Source organism: Misgurnus anguillicaudatus, chromosome 10 (genome assembly GCF_027580225.2).
Source record: "Misgurnus anguillicaudatus chromosome 10, ASM2758022v2, whole genome shotgun sequence".
NCBI lineage: Eukaryota > Metazoa > Chordata > Actinopteri > Cypriniformes > Cobitidae > Misgurnus > Misgurnus anguillicaudatus.
Window position 1 is genome coordinate 39,366,445 of NC_073346.2, and position 17,798 is coordinate 39,384,242.

General features: G+C 37.0%; 1 protein-coding gene across 1 annotated transcript; it reads right to left on the minus strand.

Moving 5' to 3' along the window:
• Positions 1 to 7,377: 7,377 nt before the first annotated feature.
• On the minus strand, positions 7,378 to 14,604 carry LOC129448849 (free fatty acid receptor 3-like). Its single transcript, XM_055211520.2, has 2 exons — positions 14,424 to 14,604; positions 7,378 to 8,882 (listed from the first exon to the last, which is right to left on the minus strand). Exon 2 carries the CDS (start codon positions 8,853 to 8,855, stop codon positions 7,872 to 7,874), a length of 984 nt encoding a protein of 327 aa, XP_055067495.2. The 5' UTR covers positions 8,856 to 8,882; positions 14,424 to 14,604; the 3' UTR covers positions 7,378 to 7,871.
• Positions 14,605 to 17,798: the final 3,194 nt, after the last annotated feature.

A 17,798-nucleotide genomic window follows, 5' to 3' on the forward strand; every position in this document is an offset into this window, starting at 1 on the left:
TAGCGGCAGCAATTTGCATCAAAACGGATTCATTTTTTATTAAGGCTACTTAAAATATATATTTGTAAGTTTACTTTAAATAAAATGAACACATAAACGATCGGAAATAAAGATTTGCCAACTCTTCTAAAACTTTCACAGTTAGGCTAGAATTCTTCGTGCATGCAGCTTTATTCAAGTGTATTGTTTATTTCAGTAGTCCCTGAATAAATGACACAATTAATGATGTTTCTAATTATGTCATAAAGGCATTTGCAGATGTTTTAAAATATACGTAACAATGTTTGCACCAATGAAATGTTTAAAACTTTCCGTTTTGTGATATACATTTATTAACTTACAATAACGTAGGCTACAAATAAAAGTTGCATATGCTCCGAGGCGGGATTCGACTAGTGTGGGTTTAGTTTGGGTTAAGGGCACTGCAGTTTGCCACTTACTTCCTGTCGATTGCCCACGCTCTCGATTGGCAAAGACCGCAAGCCTTGTGGGTATTTGAACGCAGCTACTGGTGACGAACGGATGCCGCAAATGGGCCAAACCACGAAATAAAAAAACTTCCTGAAGTGCCTTATATATATATAGTTATATATTAATAATAATAATAATAATAATAATAATATGTTTATTTTTATAGCGCCTTTCAAGAACTCAAGGTCACTTCTCAAAAAGAAGGTTGTACTGTTAGGCTATAATTACAGTTATACAACATCTTGAAAGGTTTTTGCTGTTGCTTCATTAAATTGTTTAGCTGACACAAACATTGCTCATTGGTTATTTTAAGAGATTTGACAGGATAGGTGTGGGTTTATCAAAAATAATGCATACACATGGAACATTTCTTAACCAATCAGAATCGAGCATTCAACCACCATGTGATATAAATAAATATACATGATCATGGTCAATCTGTATAATGCATACTGCACACCCATGCATTTCTGTGATTGCAAACTTATTAACAGTTTATTTAAGTTCAAGTTACAGTATTTTTTATCAGTATATGTTTGTTCTCTGGGAGTTAAACCAGATTATAGTTGTGCCGCTAACACAGTACTTCACCAATTAAGATACAGGAACACTACAGGATAAACAGTTCTTTTTATCAGTTTATCAGAAGGTAACAGGCAAAAACAGGATATGTTTGCTATAAAAAAACATTGCAGCACAGGACGTGAGGCCCGGGTGAGATGTCAAGAATAAGTCTGGAAATAACCTCTGCTAGTTTCCAGATTTGAGAGAATCATCACACATTTACACACATATAGAAGTAGGTATGTTTTAATCTGTCAATCTAAAAAAATTTAAAGATTGCATATTTAGATATTACAAGTTTTTGTAACTGAATAACAAAGTTAAATAAGGAGATATTAATTGTGAAACAAACAAAAGATGGCAGGTGTCCAAGAACCGAGTATGAATTATGAGTCATTAAAGATCTTTAAAGTTGAGGTTTCTTCAGTATACTGAGAGAGTTCAACCACAAAACAACCTGACAAATGCAATTTCCCCCTACTGTGGATTAAAATACACAAAAAACCCTTTCTGACAATAGCGATATACTTGAAACATGTTGCAATATTTTAGGCAGATATTATATCAAAATATTGCTGGTGCAAATGTGAGGAAAACATTCAGCGTCCTTCGACTTCCTTCAAATGTTTTGATGCTCTGTTGCATTTCCCTCACCATGATTTTAAAGTATTGCATCAAAAACAAATGTTGGAGAAACCAAATTTCGAATAAAAATCCATTAACTTAAGTTTTTACGCACGTTTGAGTTTTTTTATTTATGCGAGTAAATACGAATAATGAGAGACGGAAACAGATTTGCCAAATAAATTCGGACATAGCGAACATTAAAGGTGGCATATCATGAAAATCGGACTTTTTCCATGTTTAAGTGCTATAATTGGGTCCCCAGTGCTTCTATCAACCTAGAAAAAAAAGATCAACCCAGTAACTTGAAACCATTCTCTGCAAGCATAGGTCATTAAAATGTGGCTCCCCTTGTGATGTCAGAAGAGGATAATATCGCCCCTTAATCTGCACTGTCCAACCACAGCACTGACATTTAGTGCAGAGATCATTTGCATTTAAAAGGACACACCCAAAATAAGCACATTTTGCACGCACATGCAAAGTGGCAATTTTAACATGTTATAATAAATTATCTATAAAGTATTTTGAGCTAAAACTTCACATATTCAATTTTTCAATTCAATTCAATTTTATTTATATAGCGCTTTTCACAATATTTAATTGTTTCAAAGCAGCTTTACATTAATAGAAGCAGTAAAAGCACAGAAAAACGACAGATAGCACCACATAATACACGATAGCATAAGCAGTCAAATATCCTGCGGCTATGACTCGACATTATAAGCGAGCGTATTACTAATGTAACGTCTAGAAGAAGAAGCTAAGTTAAGCCCAAGAAGGCTGCCTCCCCGGGGTAAAAAACCCCCTAGGAGAAAAAAAACCCCGGGCTGTTTAGCCGAGGAAAAATAAAAAAAAAGTCCTAGGAGGGAAAAACCCTTGGGAGATATATGTATATACACACATATAAACAGATAAGGAGATAAAGCGGAGATTAAGCTGGTTCTGTCGGTGATCATTGGTCAGGCATCAGCTGGGCATCACGTTGAAGGACGACCAGTAGATCAGAGGTGTGCCGACTTTTACATCTACCAGAACTGGGTCTGTTTGTCCCATTGTCCTCGGGGTCGAGGACGAGACAGGGAGAGAAAAACAAAATCATATTAGCGTAGGGGCCGTTCACATGCAATGCAAGTGTCACACAGTGATATGTACTCTGGGGACACCAAGATTTATTTGACACCTTAAAAAAGACTTGTAAAATGTCCCCTTTAAACCCAGGGGACTGACCGTCAATCTGTGTCCACTGAAGTTGTCTTTAGCATTGGGCTCGGTGTAATCGTATTGCCCTTGCTGCTAGTGCCTGCTTCAAAAATGTTGCATTCCTTCTTCTGTGCACAGCATTCAGTTGAGCAATTACAAGCTGCATTGCCAATATATTAATAACTTGCCCCATCATGACTACATGCAGTTCTGTCTCCATTTGTCTTGTTATGTTTACTATTGGTTATGTTACCAATACCACCGTCATTCGCTTAAACAACTTGGAAACGCTAATTCGCATTTTGATTCATTTCACATAGTCTGTGCAGTTAAAGAGCAATAACTGTCTGGTACAAGAAAATTTTTCATCACAGAATGAATCAAATCAAAAGAAATACTTGGTAATGCTCAATGATTTTTATTCTGATCATTAACTTCTTTGTTTATGTATCCGCAGGGGCGCTGCTAAGGATTTTGGGCCCCATGAAAAGAATCTTGACAGGGCCCCCAACACAGAGACTTTTTTCATATCAATTTACATAAAATCATGCGCTTTTATGGTATTTTGACTACCAATGGGGTGAGCAAATTTTTCTTGAATTTAGTGTTTAAGAAAAATGTTAAAGATTTTTTTGCTTACTCCATTGGCAGATTTTTTTGGTTGTTTTATGCACAAAATGCCTTAACTGTAATCTTTTTGGTCTAAAAACTAGACTTATTTTCTTGGGTCGTTTTGCTCATCATGAAAAAGCATCTTTATTTAAGAAATTTTAGACATTTTTACTGAAAACAAGACAAAAATACTAAGAATTTTTTCTTGAAAATAATTTTTTGCAGTGTGGTAATTATCTTTAACACTAGAACGAACAAGGCGTCATTTTGACCATTTGAAATTTGCATAGTCAATAACTTTGTCTAAATAAATCACGTGCATAAATAAACCTGGGGCCTCGTGTACAAAGCGTGCGCATTAGCACTGAAAAGTGCCATAGGCTACGATCATTGTCACGGACGGGCGGTCCACTAACAATTTAGGCCTACTTACAAACCCACCTTTTCTTGTGAAAAATTGGGTAACATAATGTCGACCCTTTGCCTCTTTCACTTCTTCCTTTTTTTTTTCTCTTTACGTTTTTGACTTCCAGATTTTTGAGGCATTTTCACTTCCTTGTCAGTCAAGTTGATATTCTGCCGGCACTATAAGTGAAGTCAAGCTGTGTTGCCTGGATTATACAATTTGGGCGGACTGAACCATTTTATGACAATTGAGAGGGGGGAAAGGGGCCCACAGACGTTTGTGTTTCCTAAACAAATATTTTTTTTTTGATACCAGGAAACAGCAAATAGAATAATTTAAAGTTAGTAATTTTTACTATTAAATATTTTTTATCACCACAATTTTGGGGGCTTCTCTGGGCCCCCTCTTACTCGTGGGCCCCGAGAATCATCATTGTTTACCCCCCCTTTACAGCACCCCTGTGTATCCGCACACTGTTTCGTCAGTTTTCCTCTTCAGCCTCTGTCATGTTAATAATTTGCATGTTGTTGAGCCAATGTAGGCGATGAAAATATTTAAACATATTATCTTTGAATTTAATGACTTTTGCATTACTGTGTATTACCGTCATTTGATGCACAAAATGTGACAAAACATATAAAACTTCATATAAAATCCTATCCAATTCTTTCTTGATATCACAAAAAGCATAAGAGTGCCGAAATGTTTGAAAGAATGAAAAAAAAATGCTTCAAGCATATGCCACTGTAAAAAATACTTTGCTGCCTTAAAATTTTTTGTTGAATCAACTTAGATTTACAAGTCATTTCAACTTACTATTATTTATCTTGAGATGAGTTGTTATAACTACATGTGAGTTGTTATAACTTATAAAATATAGTTGAAAAAAGTCAACTTCATTTTATAAGTTGTAACAACTTATTGTCAAGATAAATAATAGTAAGTTGACATGACTTGTAAATCTGAGTGGATTTAACAAAAAATGTTAAGGCAGCAAAGTATTTTTTTCAGTGCTGCAAACAGAATATCCTGCAAATGTCTGCAATTATAAAAAGTCAACTATTTTCACACGACGACGCCTCCACAGGAAATACAAAAAAGGCTCTTGTAGACTCTGGTAACCGTGTTATGTTCTGCATACAAGTCTTTGGGTGGAAGTAGGTCAGTAAAACACGTCGTCACATTTAAAGTAGACAACCGTGCATGGCACAACTAATACAGAAATAGCAAGTCTGTAATGTCCGCTTTGGTCTGTTTTACAGTAAATAATTGGGGTATGACCAAAACAAATATACAGTAAATGTATCGCACAGAAATAACGTTCTGGTTGTAATTCGGGTGTTTAGTTTATTGTTCGATCATTATTCAAACTGTATAAGCAGGTGTTGCCCAACAGCAGTGGGTTTAATTTCTGTGACTCATTTAGTTTGGCTGATTTGTTCATTTGTACAACCATTGAGCAACCAGCCAAATTTGTAAAGATGTTCATTAAGAGTGGGCAGGCATGACTTATAATTTATTTATTAAACTCTGAACTGTGCACAGGAATGAGTGCGAATGTTACACCGAATTATGTGGCCGTGCCATTGAAGTAGGTGCTGTTGTTAGGCTAATGAGTTCATCACATCACAGTCCTACGTATCACCAGGGTAACAATATTAAAGACATAATACATTGCAGGAGCACATAACACTTTAACACTACTTTGGGTGTATTGCATTAACTCATTTGATATCTCGCTGTTGTTGTTCCAAATGTGCACTGGACATGGGCTGAGCTTCAGATTATAAGAGCCATTCATAACTTTTAACGACACTTTTGTCCAAAAGTCACATCACCTGGAACAACAGTGTTCAAAAATTTTTGATGATGATGGTCAATGGAAACCATCCTCTTAAGGAAGGAAGAGAAACCTGCTGCAGATTCAAATAACAACCACAGTGTAAAACTGAAGTGTGAATACTTGATTCAGCAGCTCACTATCAGATTGCATTGTAAAATGAAGAAACGATATTAGACTTGATATGAAGGGTATGTGAATTACTGAAATAAAAAATGACTGTAAGAAGATATGAGTAATACAGTTTTCCTTTATTCATAAAAAAAGGAAATTAACAAAGAAATATTACACATGATTACATTTATAGCAGATAATACAGAGAATGTTAGATAAAGGCTGATTATATCTGTTAGACAAAGTCTGATAATATCTGTTAGATAAAGTCTGATATTATGTTAGATAATGCAGCATTGTGGCTTGCTTAAGGCTTAAAGGTGGAGTGCACAATGTTTGAAAAACGCTTTGGAAAAGGAGACGGGCCGACTACCAAAACACACTTATAACCAATTAGCAGTAAGGACAACCCATCCTCACCCCATTCGTCAATATGTGACGGGGAGGGGTATACCTTTCGCGTCATTTTTTGACGAATTGGGGACTTCAATACTATTACGTCCGTTGCATTCTCTTTCCTATTTTCTTACCATTTTCGCGTCGGTTTAGGGTTAGATTTACATAATGACATCCCTACCCAAACCTAACTCTAACCCCAACGCCAGGTGACAACTGTTTAATTTCGCGTACACTGTTTAATTTTGCGTAATCTAACCCTAAACCGACGCGAAAATGGTAAGGAAATAGGAAAGAGAATGCAACGGACGTAATAGTATTGAAGTCCCCAGTTCGTCAAAAAATGACGCGAAAGGTACACCCTCCACGTAACACACTGACGAATGGTCAAGTGTCGTCAAATATTGACGACATGGGGTGAGGATGTGTTGGTAAGGAGCGTGTCTACTAACCGGCATCCTTGCCGGGTTGCGTATGTGTGGGGCGGGTCTTTTAAAAGAAGGTCCAGATTCTATTGGTGTAGGGGTGTGTTTGTTTAGGTGATTTCAAATATCAACATTGGCTTTCAAACATTGTGCACCCCGCCATTAAATGTTATGAGACTTTTAAAGATGGTAAATAAATCTTTGATGTCCCCAGCGTGCGTATGTGAAGTTTTAGCTCAAAATCACACACGGATAATTTATTATAGCATGTTAAAATAGCCACTTTGTAGGTGTAAGCAAAATTGTTTTGGGTGTGTCCTTTTAAATGCAAATGAGCTGATACGAAGCAAACACTGATCACCATAATGGTGGTTTGTTGAAATTAAAACTCAATTGTGCTGGCTGTCTCTCTCTCTCTCTCTCTCTCTCTCTCTCTCTCTCTCTCTCTCTCTCTCTCTCTCTCTCTCTCTCTCTCTCTCTCTCTCTCTCTCTCTCTCTCCTTAATGGCAGTGCCGTGGTTGTATTGTGCAGATTAAGTGGTCGTATTATTATAATAAGATCCCCTTGTGACATCACAAGGGGAGCCCAATTTCAATGACCTATTTTTCACATGCTTGCAGGCAATGGTTTAACAAAACTGAGTTACTAGGTTGATCTTTATCACATTTTCTAGGTTTATAAAAGCAGAATTTTAAAAATGTGAATATATATATATATATATATATATATATTTAAAACAAGAAATAAAGTACATACAGGTTCATCTTGTGAATATTTAAACTATGAGACACTGTCTGTTAAATCCAGACTAAAGTTTCATAATCTAATAATGGGATAAGGTTCTATTTTCACAGAATGGTTTCAAGTAGAAACAGTGAGTTACTACTATAGCTGGGTTTTCACAGGCAGGGTTACATCAGAATGTGCAAAGTTTTGCAATCAGCATCTGTTTGAGCATCTCTGTGGTCTGAATACTAAGAATGTAACTTCGGTCAGATCAGTGCATCAGAATTACAAAACACTGGGATTGGCGTTGATTTACATCTACTGACAATGGTTGACTATGATATAAATACTGTATATAAATATTAAACATAAGCAAAAAGAAGCATAGCACTCGTGCTTATCTAAGCCTCAGAGATCCTCCCAATCTTTCATACTCAGCCACAGGACTCAACACATCCAGCACCGCAAATGTTGTCTTGTGACATCATCATCAGTGGGAACTGTCATAAGATCTCTGCGTTCTCTCCTCTGGTGTCCCACTTCTCAATAGGGGGCAGTAGAGAACTGAGTGGCAGCCAAGCATGGCCAAGCGCCTGAGCAGCTCTCGCAAGATGCTCTTGAAAATCTCTCTGAACGTCGAAGAAGAAAAGTAGAATATGAAAGGATCGAGACACGCGTTTAGCGTGCAGAAAAGCAGCGCATACTCCCTCCATTCGGGGCTTTGGTTGTTAACATATCCTACAACATGGGATATGCTAAAGGGCATGAAGCAGGCAATAAAGATCAGCAGCGTTCCCAGCGCCATCCCGATAGACCTCATTCGCTTCATGGAGTTGACGTTGGGTAGATTGGTGAGGATCTGGATGCATCTGAAGTAGCAAAAGCAGCAGATGGGGATAGGAATGCAGGAGTAGACGACGAAAAGCTGCAGACGAACCGGCAGGAGGATTCTCAGCTGTTCGGGAGTGAATTCCACATAGCAGGTGTTCCTCATGGATGGGTCGGTCATGTTCGGGTTTGAATGATCGTAGTATTGGATGACGTAGACGATGCTGCATTGTGCCATCGACAAGATCCAGAATATGACGACGGCGATCACTGCATTTCTGGAATTGCGTTTTAACTTGTATTTTATGGGGAAGGCCACACCCAGGTAGCGCTCGATGCTGATGGCCGTCAGATGAAAGGTGCTGTTGCAGATGATGGCGTAGAAAACCAAACCCGTCAGCGGACAGAGGAAGAACGGCAGCGTCCACTTCATTTTTGCTGCCTCTATCATACGAAACGGCAGAAAGAAGAGGAAAACCAGGTCTGAAATAGTTAAACTCAGTAGAAAGACATCCATAGGGGTGGACCTCTTGCGGATCTTCCGGAAGAAGGTGTAAAAAGCCAGGAGGTTGGCAGGAAGACCTGTGATGAGAGTGAATCCATAGACTCCTAAAACCAGGTTACTGCGAGTCACTGTCCACGTCATTGCTGCAGATTATGTAGAAAATTCTTTCTAGGAAACAAATGATTGTGTTATTATTAGGCGCCTTTAAACTTCCTCTTACATCTCATTACGCTTAGTGAAGCAAAAAAGACATCAGCAAACCCCATCATCATCTTATTATTTACAGACAGTAAGTGTTTTCAGAGTCTAGGACAGCACGGTTTCAGCACTTCACAAAAGAAATGTCAAAAACGTACCAAGCTGTCACTGGGGCAGTACCCTTTAACAGGTTCTAATATTGTATATTGTATATATTTTGTACCAATATGTACCTCTGACGAACTAATATAAACTCTTTGAGCCGTTTTCCAGACAGAGTTTAGATTAATCCAGGACTACACTGCAAAAAATGACTTTCTTACTTATTATTTTGTCTTGTTTTCAGTAGAAGTATCTAAAAATTCTTAAATTAAGATGCTTTTTCTTGATGAGAAAAATGACCTAAGTAAATAAGTCTAGTTTTAAGACAAATAATATACAATTTAAGTGAAATTGTCCTTAAAACAAGCAAAATTATCTGCCAATGGGGTGAGAAAAAAAATTGTGAAATAAGATTTATTTTTTCTTAAACACTTAATTCAAGTAAAATTTTCTCACGTCATTGGCAGATATTTTTGCTTGTTTTAAGCACAAATTCACTTAAATTGTATATTTTTTGTCTAAAAACTAGTATTATTTTCTTAGTATTTTTGTCTTGTTTTCAGTAGAAATATCTAAAAATTCTTAAATCAAGATGTATTTTCTTGATAAGCAAAATGACCTAAGTAAGAAAGTCATTTTTTGCAGTGTAGGCTCTGGTTGTATTAGGACATTTAAGTCATTTTTACAAATAAACATCACAAAAAACAATACATCACACCTTATTGCATTTTTATCAGTAAGGGGATTTCTAAGTGGGCAATTGACACAACATTTTCACCAGATATAGCCATCAAGCCAAATATTGAATTCATACAAAGAAATCAGAACATTTAAGTATACAAGTTGAGTCATAATAAATAAAGTGAAGTGACACAGGGAATAAGTACTGAACACATGAAGAGAACAAGGTGCAAAATGGCAGAGAAAGCCAGAAGATCACCTGAAATCTGTTAGTATTGAGAGAGAAACCCTGGCCCCTATCAGTACTAATTGTATCAGCTGCTTTAGTCCAAATTGATGGCCTATAAAGGCTTCTCAATACCCAGGAGGCACACAGGAAAGACTTCATGATGGGTTAAAGCAAAGAACTCTCTGCGTAATCTTATCGCTGAAAAGTATTTTGATGGAAATGGTTATAGGTGCATTTTCAGAATGCTGAATGTTCCTGTGAGCACTGTGGGGACCATTATCCGGAAATGGAAAGAGCTTCACCATAAACCGGGAGACTATACTATGGTCAGATGAAAGCAAAATTGAACTTTCTACACACCATGTTTGGAGAAGAAATGGCACTGCCCACCACCCCAAGAACACCATACCAACAGTTAAGTTTGGGGTTGGAAACATCATGGTTTGTGGCTGCTTTTCAGCAAGGGATACTGGCAGACTTCATATTATTGAAGGCAGGTTGAATGGAGAAATGTACCGGGACATTCTGTATAAAAATCTGCTGCTATCTACCAGAAAGCTGAAAATGAAAAGAGGGTGGACATTTCAGCAAGACAATGATCCCAAACACAAGGCCAGGGAAACAATGAAGTGGTCAGTCAATCACCTGACCTAAATCCCATAGAAAATCTATGTAGAGAACTGAAGATCAGAAGTTCATTAAGAGGCCCAAGGAACCTTCAAGATTTAAAGATCATTTGTGTGGAAGAATGGGCCAGAATTACTCCTAAGCAATGCAGACGACTGGTCTCTCCATACAAGAGGCGTCTAAAAGCTGTAATCACCAATAAAGGCTTTTCTACAAAGTATTAGTGTGTTCAATACTTATTCCCTGTGTCATTTCACTTTATTTACTATGACTCAACTTGCACACCCAAATGTTCCGATTTCCCTGCATGAACTCAACACTTGGCTTGATGGCTACAACTGGTGGAAATTTTGTGTCAATAGCCCACTTAGAAATCCACTTACTGATAAAAATGCTGATGTGTCAAATACCATTTTTCCCCGCTGTATGTGTATATACATATACTGTATATATGCAGCACATTCTCATGAAATGCGTACAAATGTATGTACATACACCAATTTCCAATTTTGCGTGCATATGATATGCCAGTCCTTCACTTATATGGCACATCTTTTGTGTCGTTTTATTAAGTGTGCTTGCAAAAGCACACTTATTGTTCTTCTTAAGTTTTATTATTATTTTTCCCGGGTAGATTTTTTTGGCCAGCTCTAGCGATTAGACCGTTTGACACAGAGACACCGTTCAAACTTTAAAATGTTCGGGCAGTACCGGTGTAAGTTGCTTGAGAAGATAAGGTCACAGATCGATGTCGTTCTTCCGCCATATTGGATAGAACACAAGACCTTAAAAAAGTTTCACAGGTCACAAATTTTGTCCAAACTTCACGAAAATCCACGTACACGATCCTTGGACCAAGCCTCACAAAAGTTACTAGAAGGATTTTTGATTTTCGGAAGCGTTTGCCCGTCACAGCTCAAACTAAATGTGCGTCGACGCCGCCAACACAGGAAGTAGTTTATATCTCAGGAACGCTTTCATGTATTGAAACCAAACTTTGTACATGAATTTGGGTCTCAAATGTGAGGATGCACAACATCAAAAGAAAAAAAATTCTAAAATTTTACGCCGCCAAACAGGAAGTAGTTTATATCTCAGGAACGCTTTCATGTATTGAAACCAAACTTTGTACATGAATTTGGGTCTCCAATGAGAGGATGCACAACATCAAAAGAATATTTTTTTTCTAACATTTTACGCCGCCAAACAGGCAGTAGTTTATATCTCAGGAACGCTTTCATGTATTGAAACCAAACTTTGTACATGAATTTGGGTTTCCAATGTGAGGATGCACAACATGAAAAGAACTTTTTTTTTCTAAAATTTTACGCCGCCAAACAGGAAGTAGTTTATATCTCAGGAACGCTTTCACATATTGAAACCAAACTTTGTACAGGAATTTGGGTTTCCAATGTGAGGATGCACAACATCAAAAGAACAATTTTTTTCTAAAATTTTACGCCGCCAAACAGGAAGTAGTTTATATCTCAGGAACGCTTTCACGTATTGAAACCAAACTTTGTGCATGAATTTGGGTCTCCAATGTGAGGATGCACAACATCAAAAGAACATTTTGTTTTCTAAAAATTTTACGCCGCCAAACAGGAAGTAGTTTATATCTCAGGAACGCTTTCATATATTAAAACCAAACTTTGTAAATGAATTTGGGTCTCCAATGTGAGGATGCACAACATCAAAAGAAATTTTTTTTTCTAAAATTTTACGCCGCCAAACAGGAAGTAGTTTATATCTCAGGAACGCTTTCAAGTATTGAAACCAAACTTTGTAGATTAATTTGGGTCTCCAATGTGAGGATGAACAACATCAAAAGAAAAAACATTTTTTCTAAAATTTTACGCCGCCAAACAGGAAATAGTTTATATCTCAAGAACGCTTTCACGTATTGAAACCAAACTTCGTACATGAACTTGGGACTCCAATATGAGGATGCACAAACTAAATCTGCGGCACCAGAGCAAGCACACTTTTGCAGTTCCTCCGGAAATGCATTTTCTAGTTTATATTGGTTTCTCATTTGTTTTCTGTTGTTGTTTTTTAAAATTGTCGCTTGGGTTTGGGATTAGAGCAAATTTTTGTAACATAAAATGACATCCTAACCCAAACCCCAATTCTAACCCCAACTCCAAGTGACCATGGTTTAAAAATACACAAAACAGGGAGAAACCTATATATTAAATGACATCCTAAAGCAAAACCGAAATCTAACCCCAAACCCAAGCGACAATGGTTTAAAAAACAGAAAACGAAAGAGAAACCAATAAACAAAACGACACAAAAAGATGCACCATATAAGTAAACGAGAAGGACTGGCGTATCACACGCACGCAAATCTTGAATTTGGCGCATGTATTGCTTGCACGATAATCACACTGCGTGCTATTTGTATGCATTTGATGAGAATGGGTTGATTATGTGAATACCAATACTGTATATGTGTGAATACATATAATGGAGAGAGAGAGAGAGAGAGAGAGAGAGAGAGAGAGGAAGGATATGCCGCACCTCAAACCTCCGTGGTGATACACATTAAATGTATATACTTACCTGCTAAAAATAATCTGACATACATCTTACTTAAACATTATGTGGCAGTTTCCCAGACAGGGTATATTTTTAATCTGGGACTGGGCCTTGATTATATAAGCATACCTTCCCGTAAATAAGGACATAATATATGTTGTGATGTATATGTAAATTAGATCATGTAGCAGCAAGGATGTTAACATTTTTAGTGCACATCAGAACTGTAATGTTTTTTTTTAAAGGGACAGTCCTCATATACTCCAGGTTCAGGGAATAAAGGGTTTTAAATTGGGTTTTATGAAAGAAAGAAACCTTGGAGAAAGACTGTGTTGAAGTCTGTCAGATCTGGCTAGGTCTTCCTGATGGTACCAAGCATCAGATAACACCTTTCTGTTCTACTGGCTGACATTCAGGATGCTTCAGTCATTCATGTTAACATTATCTTGCTTCTTTTCCATGTGTGTATTTTTATACATATGCTAATTTTTAATTTGTCATTTATCAGATATTTTGTTCACAGTGATAACACAGGAAATGTGGGTTTCTGATCACATGCCTTATTTTCCTATTAAAGCATCTTATCTTACAGCATCTAAACACCCAGAAGAGCTTTAGGGTGTTATATAAAACTTTTCTGCAAACTAGGCAATTTTAATAATGACATTATCATGCAAATTACATTTTTTGCAATTATCATATTTATTATTATTATTATTATTATTATTATTATTATTATTATTATTATTGTTATTGTTATTATTATTATTATTATTTGAACTGTGATGTCTTTAGATATAATTATGTATGCATGCAGTGATGCAAATGTTAAATTGATTATTTAAAGCATTTTTAATGATAACAATAATATTATCCCATAGTCCAGAAAGTAGGTGTTATTTATAACACCTGATCCAACCCATCGTCCTTCTTCCAGAATGGTTAACATGTCTCCCTTAACAGGCTGATGAGTTAAATCAGATGACATTATAAATAAGGAGACATCTAAAACATTCTGGGAGGGGGGCTCGAGGACCAGGATTGGGAAACACTGGATTACAGTAACACAGGTGTGTTTTAGATGAAAAGCTACTATATTTTACAGTAAACTGTTAATTTAAAGATTTTTTGTATTTGGTTATATTGATCACAAAAATAATACAATCATATCTGTAAATCCTAGATTTAGCTAAATAAATAGCACATATATGCAGTTTATAGTTTGTCATTGAGGCAAACTGGACATAACATTTTACCTTTGAATCATTCAAGTTATAAATTAATCATCGCAAACCGCTCTAATAAAAAATAGAAGTTAATTCATAGCCTACCTTTAATGAGTCAGTCCAACACCTCAGATCAGATGTGACACCACGTATTAAAGAGCTTGAATGATGTCACTGACACATGACACTGACAATACATCAGGCAAGAAGCTGCCCACCTTTCAGATCTTTAAAAGTAAAATGTATTCCAGTAATCAAGCTCGCCGCAGAAAGTCAGAGTAGCAAGTTTCTAATGAAGAGTCTTAAAAAAAGGAAGGAAGTCAAGAATGACCTCTTAAGATACTAAAATAGATTATTCATTTCACAACACAAATTGTTTTGAAGCAGCTGAACAGAAAACCATCACCAAACGTCTAAAGCTCGGGTGGGAGGATACAGGTGGCAGTGGAAAGAGAAAGAAGGAGAAGATGTTTAGACGGTGAATGGGGAAAAACCGCGAAGACTTTAAGATTTGCATCTGAATGAAAGTCTTTTTAAGCACATAAATGCACACATTCGACTTTTCAAAGTAGTCACATTTTTGGAGTTGGTTTATCTAAATTCGTTTACACTAAATTTTAAAGAGCACTTATTACATTGCTAAAAAAATTTATTTTGTGTATTTGTGTTATACAATGTGTTTGCATGGATTATTTTTTACATACCATACATCATTGTTGCTCCATTAATCGCTGCCTCCCTGAAACGTGATGATTTCGTACAATGCTCAAAGCGCTGTGTCCTCCGATTGTCCAGACGTTGTGATTGGCCTGAATACCTCTGACGTCAGCAGGAAATGTGACGCTCCTTACCATGTTTTGAAAATTAGCTCCCAATGCAATACTGACAGAAATTAATATCGTCTTTAATACCTTATCAATACGAGCTGAATCTGATGGAGAAAATCCAGATGACCAAGCTGATCGATCAACTTTACCAGCGCGGCTTGAGCAGGATGTAACAGATTGGTAAAGTAAGGATACTAAAACATTAAAACCATGTCTGCATGACAAACAATACTCTGCATTGCACAAAACTTGTTTTTGTAAACTCTTTAAATATGAAACATAAGACGACTTACAGGTTGTGAGTCAGAAGCGGGCGGAGTTATGATAACGAGCGTTGTGTCCATGTTAACCGGCCGAGGAAGTAAGACGTTGGAGACGAAAACTCACGTCATCGTTTACTTTGGGATTTGTACTTTTTGCATATTGTTAACATGTACTAATACACACGTAAAAACCAAAGGAATGTAAAAATTGATCATATGTGCTTTTTAAGTAAATAATATTTATAAATAAAAGTTTATATTTCATTGTATTTAATATTTAAGTACACTATACTTAAAACTACTGTTTTACCATATAAGTAGTGTTAACCATTAATTTTTGGTTTTCAGAGAATCATCACAGAAAGTCACAGAAACAGACAATGTGACTCATGTCGGTGTAAGTTTCAAGAAGCTGAGCTCATAGCTGCCATTGATAACCACACAGTTAATGTTTTTTTTTATATATATAAAGCAACACACATCTGACCTACAGCCTGAGCACAGGCACTACACTTCTAAGCAGGGAACCACAAAACTAGAAATAGCAAAGTCTTCTAAATCTCCAACACAAATGAATGTTTATTACTACTGTGTCTTCCTCTTTACTAAAAAACACATAAAACATCACTTAATCGCATGCTTGGAACCTAAAAGCATGCTGGGAACTGAAAAATCCTCCTCAACCAATCAGGTTGATTTAACATTAAACTGAAGTAAATTTGCAGTGACTCCTAACTTTCGGGCAGATTAAATGTCATAAACCTCATCAGAACCACTAAAAGTTTGTAATTATTTGTGTAGAAATGACTCAGATTGCAAGTTATAAATAAGACTTTTAAGTTACCAACGTTCTTTGACTTATTTTTAGTTTGTGGAACTCAAAGTGGTGAAATCGTTGAACACACATAAAACTTTTAAGTTGAATAAGCTTTTTTCACTGGTTTCAGTACACTCATTAAACAAGTACATTGTACTGTTCGGGTATATACACTCACCTAAAGGATTATTAGGAACACCATACTAATACTGTGTTTGACCCCTTTTCGCCTTCAGAACTGCCTTAATTCTACGTGGCATTAATTCAACAATGTGCTGAAAGCATTCTTTAGAAATGTTGGCCCATATTGATAGGATAGCATCTTGCAGTTGATGAAGATTTGTGAGATGCACATCCAGGGCACGAAGCTCCGGTTCCACCACATCCCAAAGATGCTCTATTGGGTTGAGATCTGGTGACTGTGGGGGCCATTTTAGTACAGTGAACTCATTGTCATGTTCAAGAAACCAATTTGAAATGATTCCAGCTTTGTGACATGGTGCATTATCCTGCTGGAAGTAGCCATCAGAGGATGAGTACATAGTGGTCATAAAGGGATGGACATGGTCAGAAACAATGCTCAGGTAGGCCGTGGCATTTAAATGATGCCCAATTGGCACTAAGGGGCCTAAAGTGTGCCAAGAAAACATCCCCCACACCATTACACCATCACCACCAGCCTGCACAGTGTTAACAAGGCATGATGGATCCATGTTCTCATTCTGTTTACGCCAAATTCTGATTCTATGATCGGAATGTCTCGACAGTAATCGAGACTCATCAGACCAGGCAACATTTTTTCAGTCTTCAACTGTCCAATTTTGGTGAGCTCGGCAATTTGTAGCCTCTTTTCCTATTTGTAATAGAGATGAGTGGTACCCGGTGGGGTCTTCTGCTGTTGTAGCCCATCCGCCTCAAGGTTGTGTGTGTTGTGGCTTCACAAATGCTTTGCTGCATACCTCAGTTGTAACGAGTGTTTATTTCAGTCAAAGTTGCTCTTCTATCAGCTTGAATCAGTCGGCTCATTCTCCTCTGACCTCTAACATCAACAAGGCATTTTCACCCACAGGACTGCCCAATACTGAATGTTTTTCCCTTTTCACACCATTCTTTGTAAAACCTAGAAATGGTTGTACGTGAAAAACCCAGTAACTGAGCAGATTGTGAAATACTCAGACTGGCCCGTCTGGCACCAACAACCATGCCACGCTCAAAATTACTTTTCCTCAGATTGCCAAATTGGTGAAAGCATTCTGGAAAATGTCTGCATCTTTTGAAAAGAAAAAGATTGCTGCTTAACATACGATAAGGCCGCATTTACATTGCACGTAAAATCAATTTTTTCCCTCATGTGGCACATATCGGATATGGGCCATGAACATGTAAGCAGCAATAAAGCACAAAGTGGAAATTCATATGTGTAAATAAATCGCTCCAGATAAGATATTACCATCTCAAGACGTGTCATGCGTCATTGAAAAGGTGATGCTGGCAAATGACGTCAACTCAGGTTGACACCACCTGCAATCACATGACGCTTCTTATCAACGCAATGAAGGAGGACGGATCCGCT

Coding starts and splice junctions, on each gene's coding strand:
- LOC129448849 (XM_055211520.2), bottom strand. CDS start 8,855: ATGACGTGGACAGTGACTCGCAGTAACCTGGTTTTAGGAGTCTATGGA.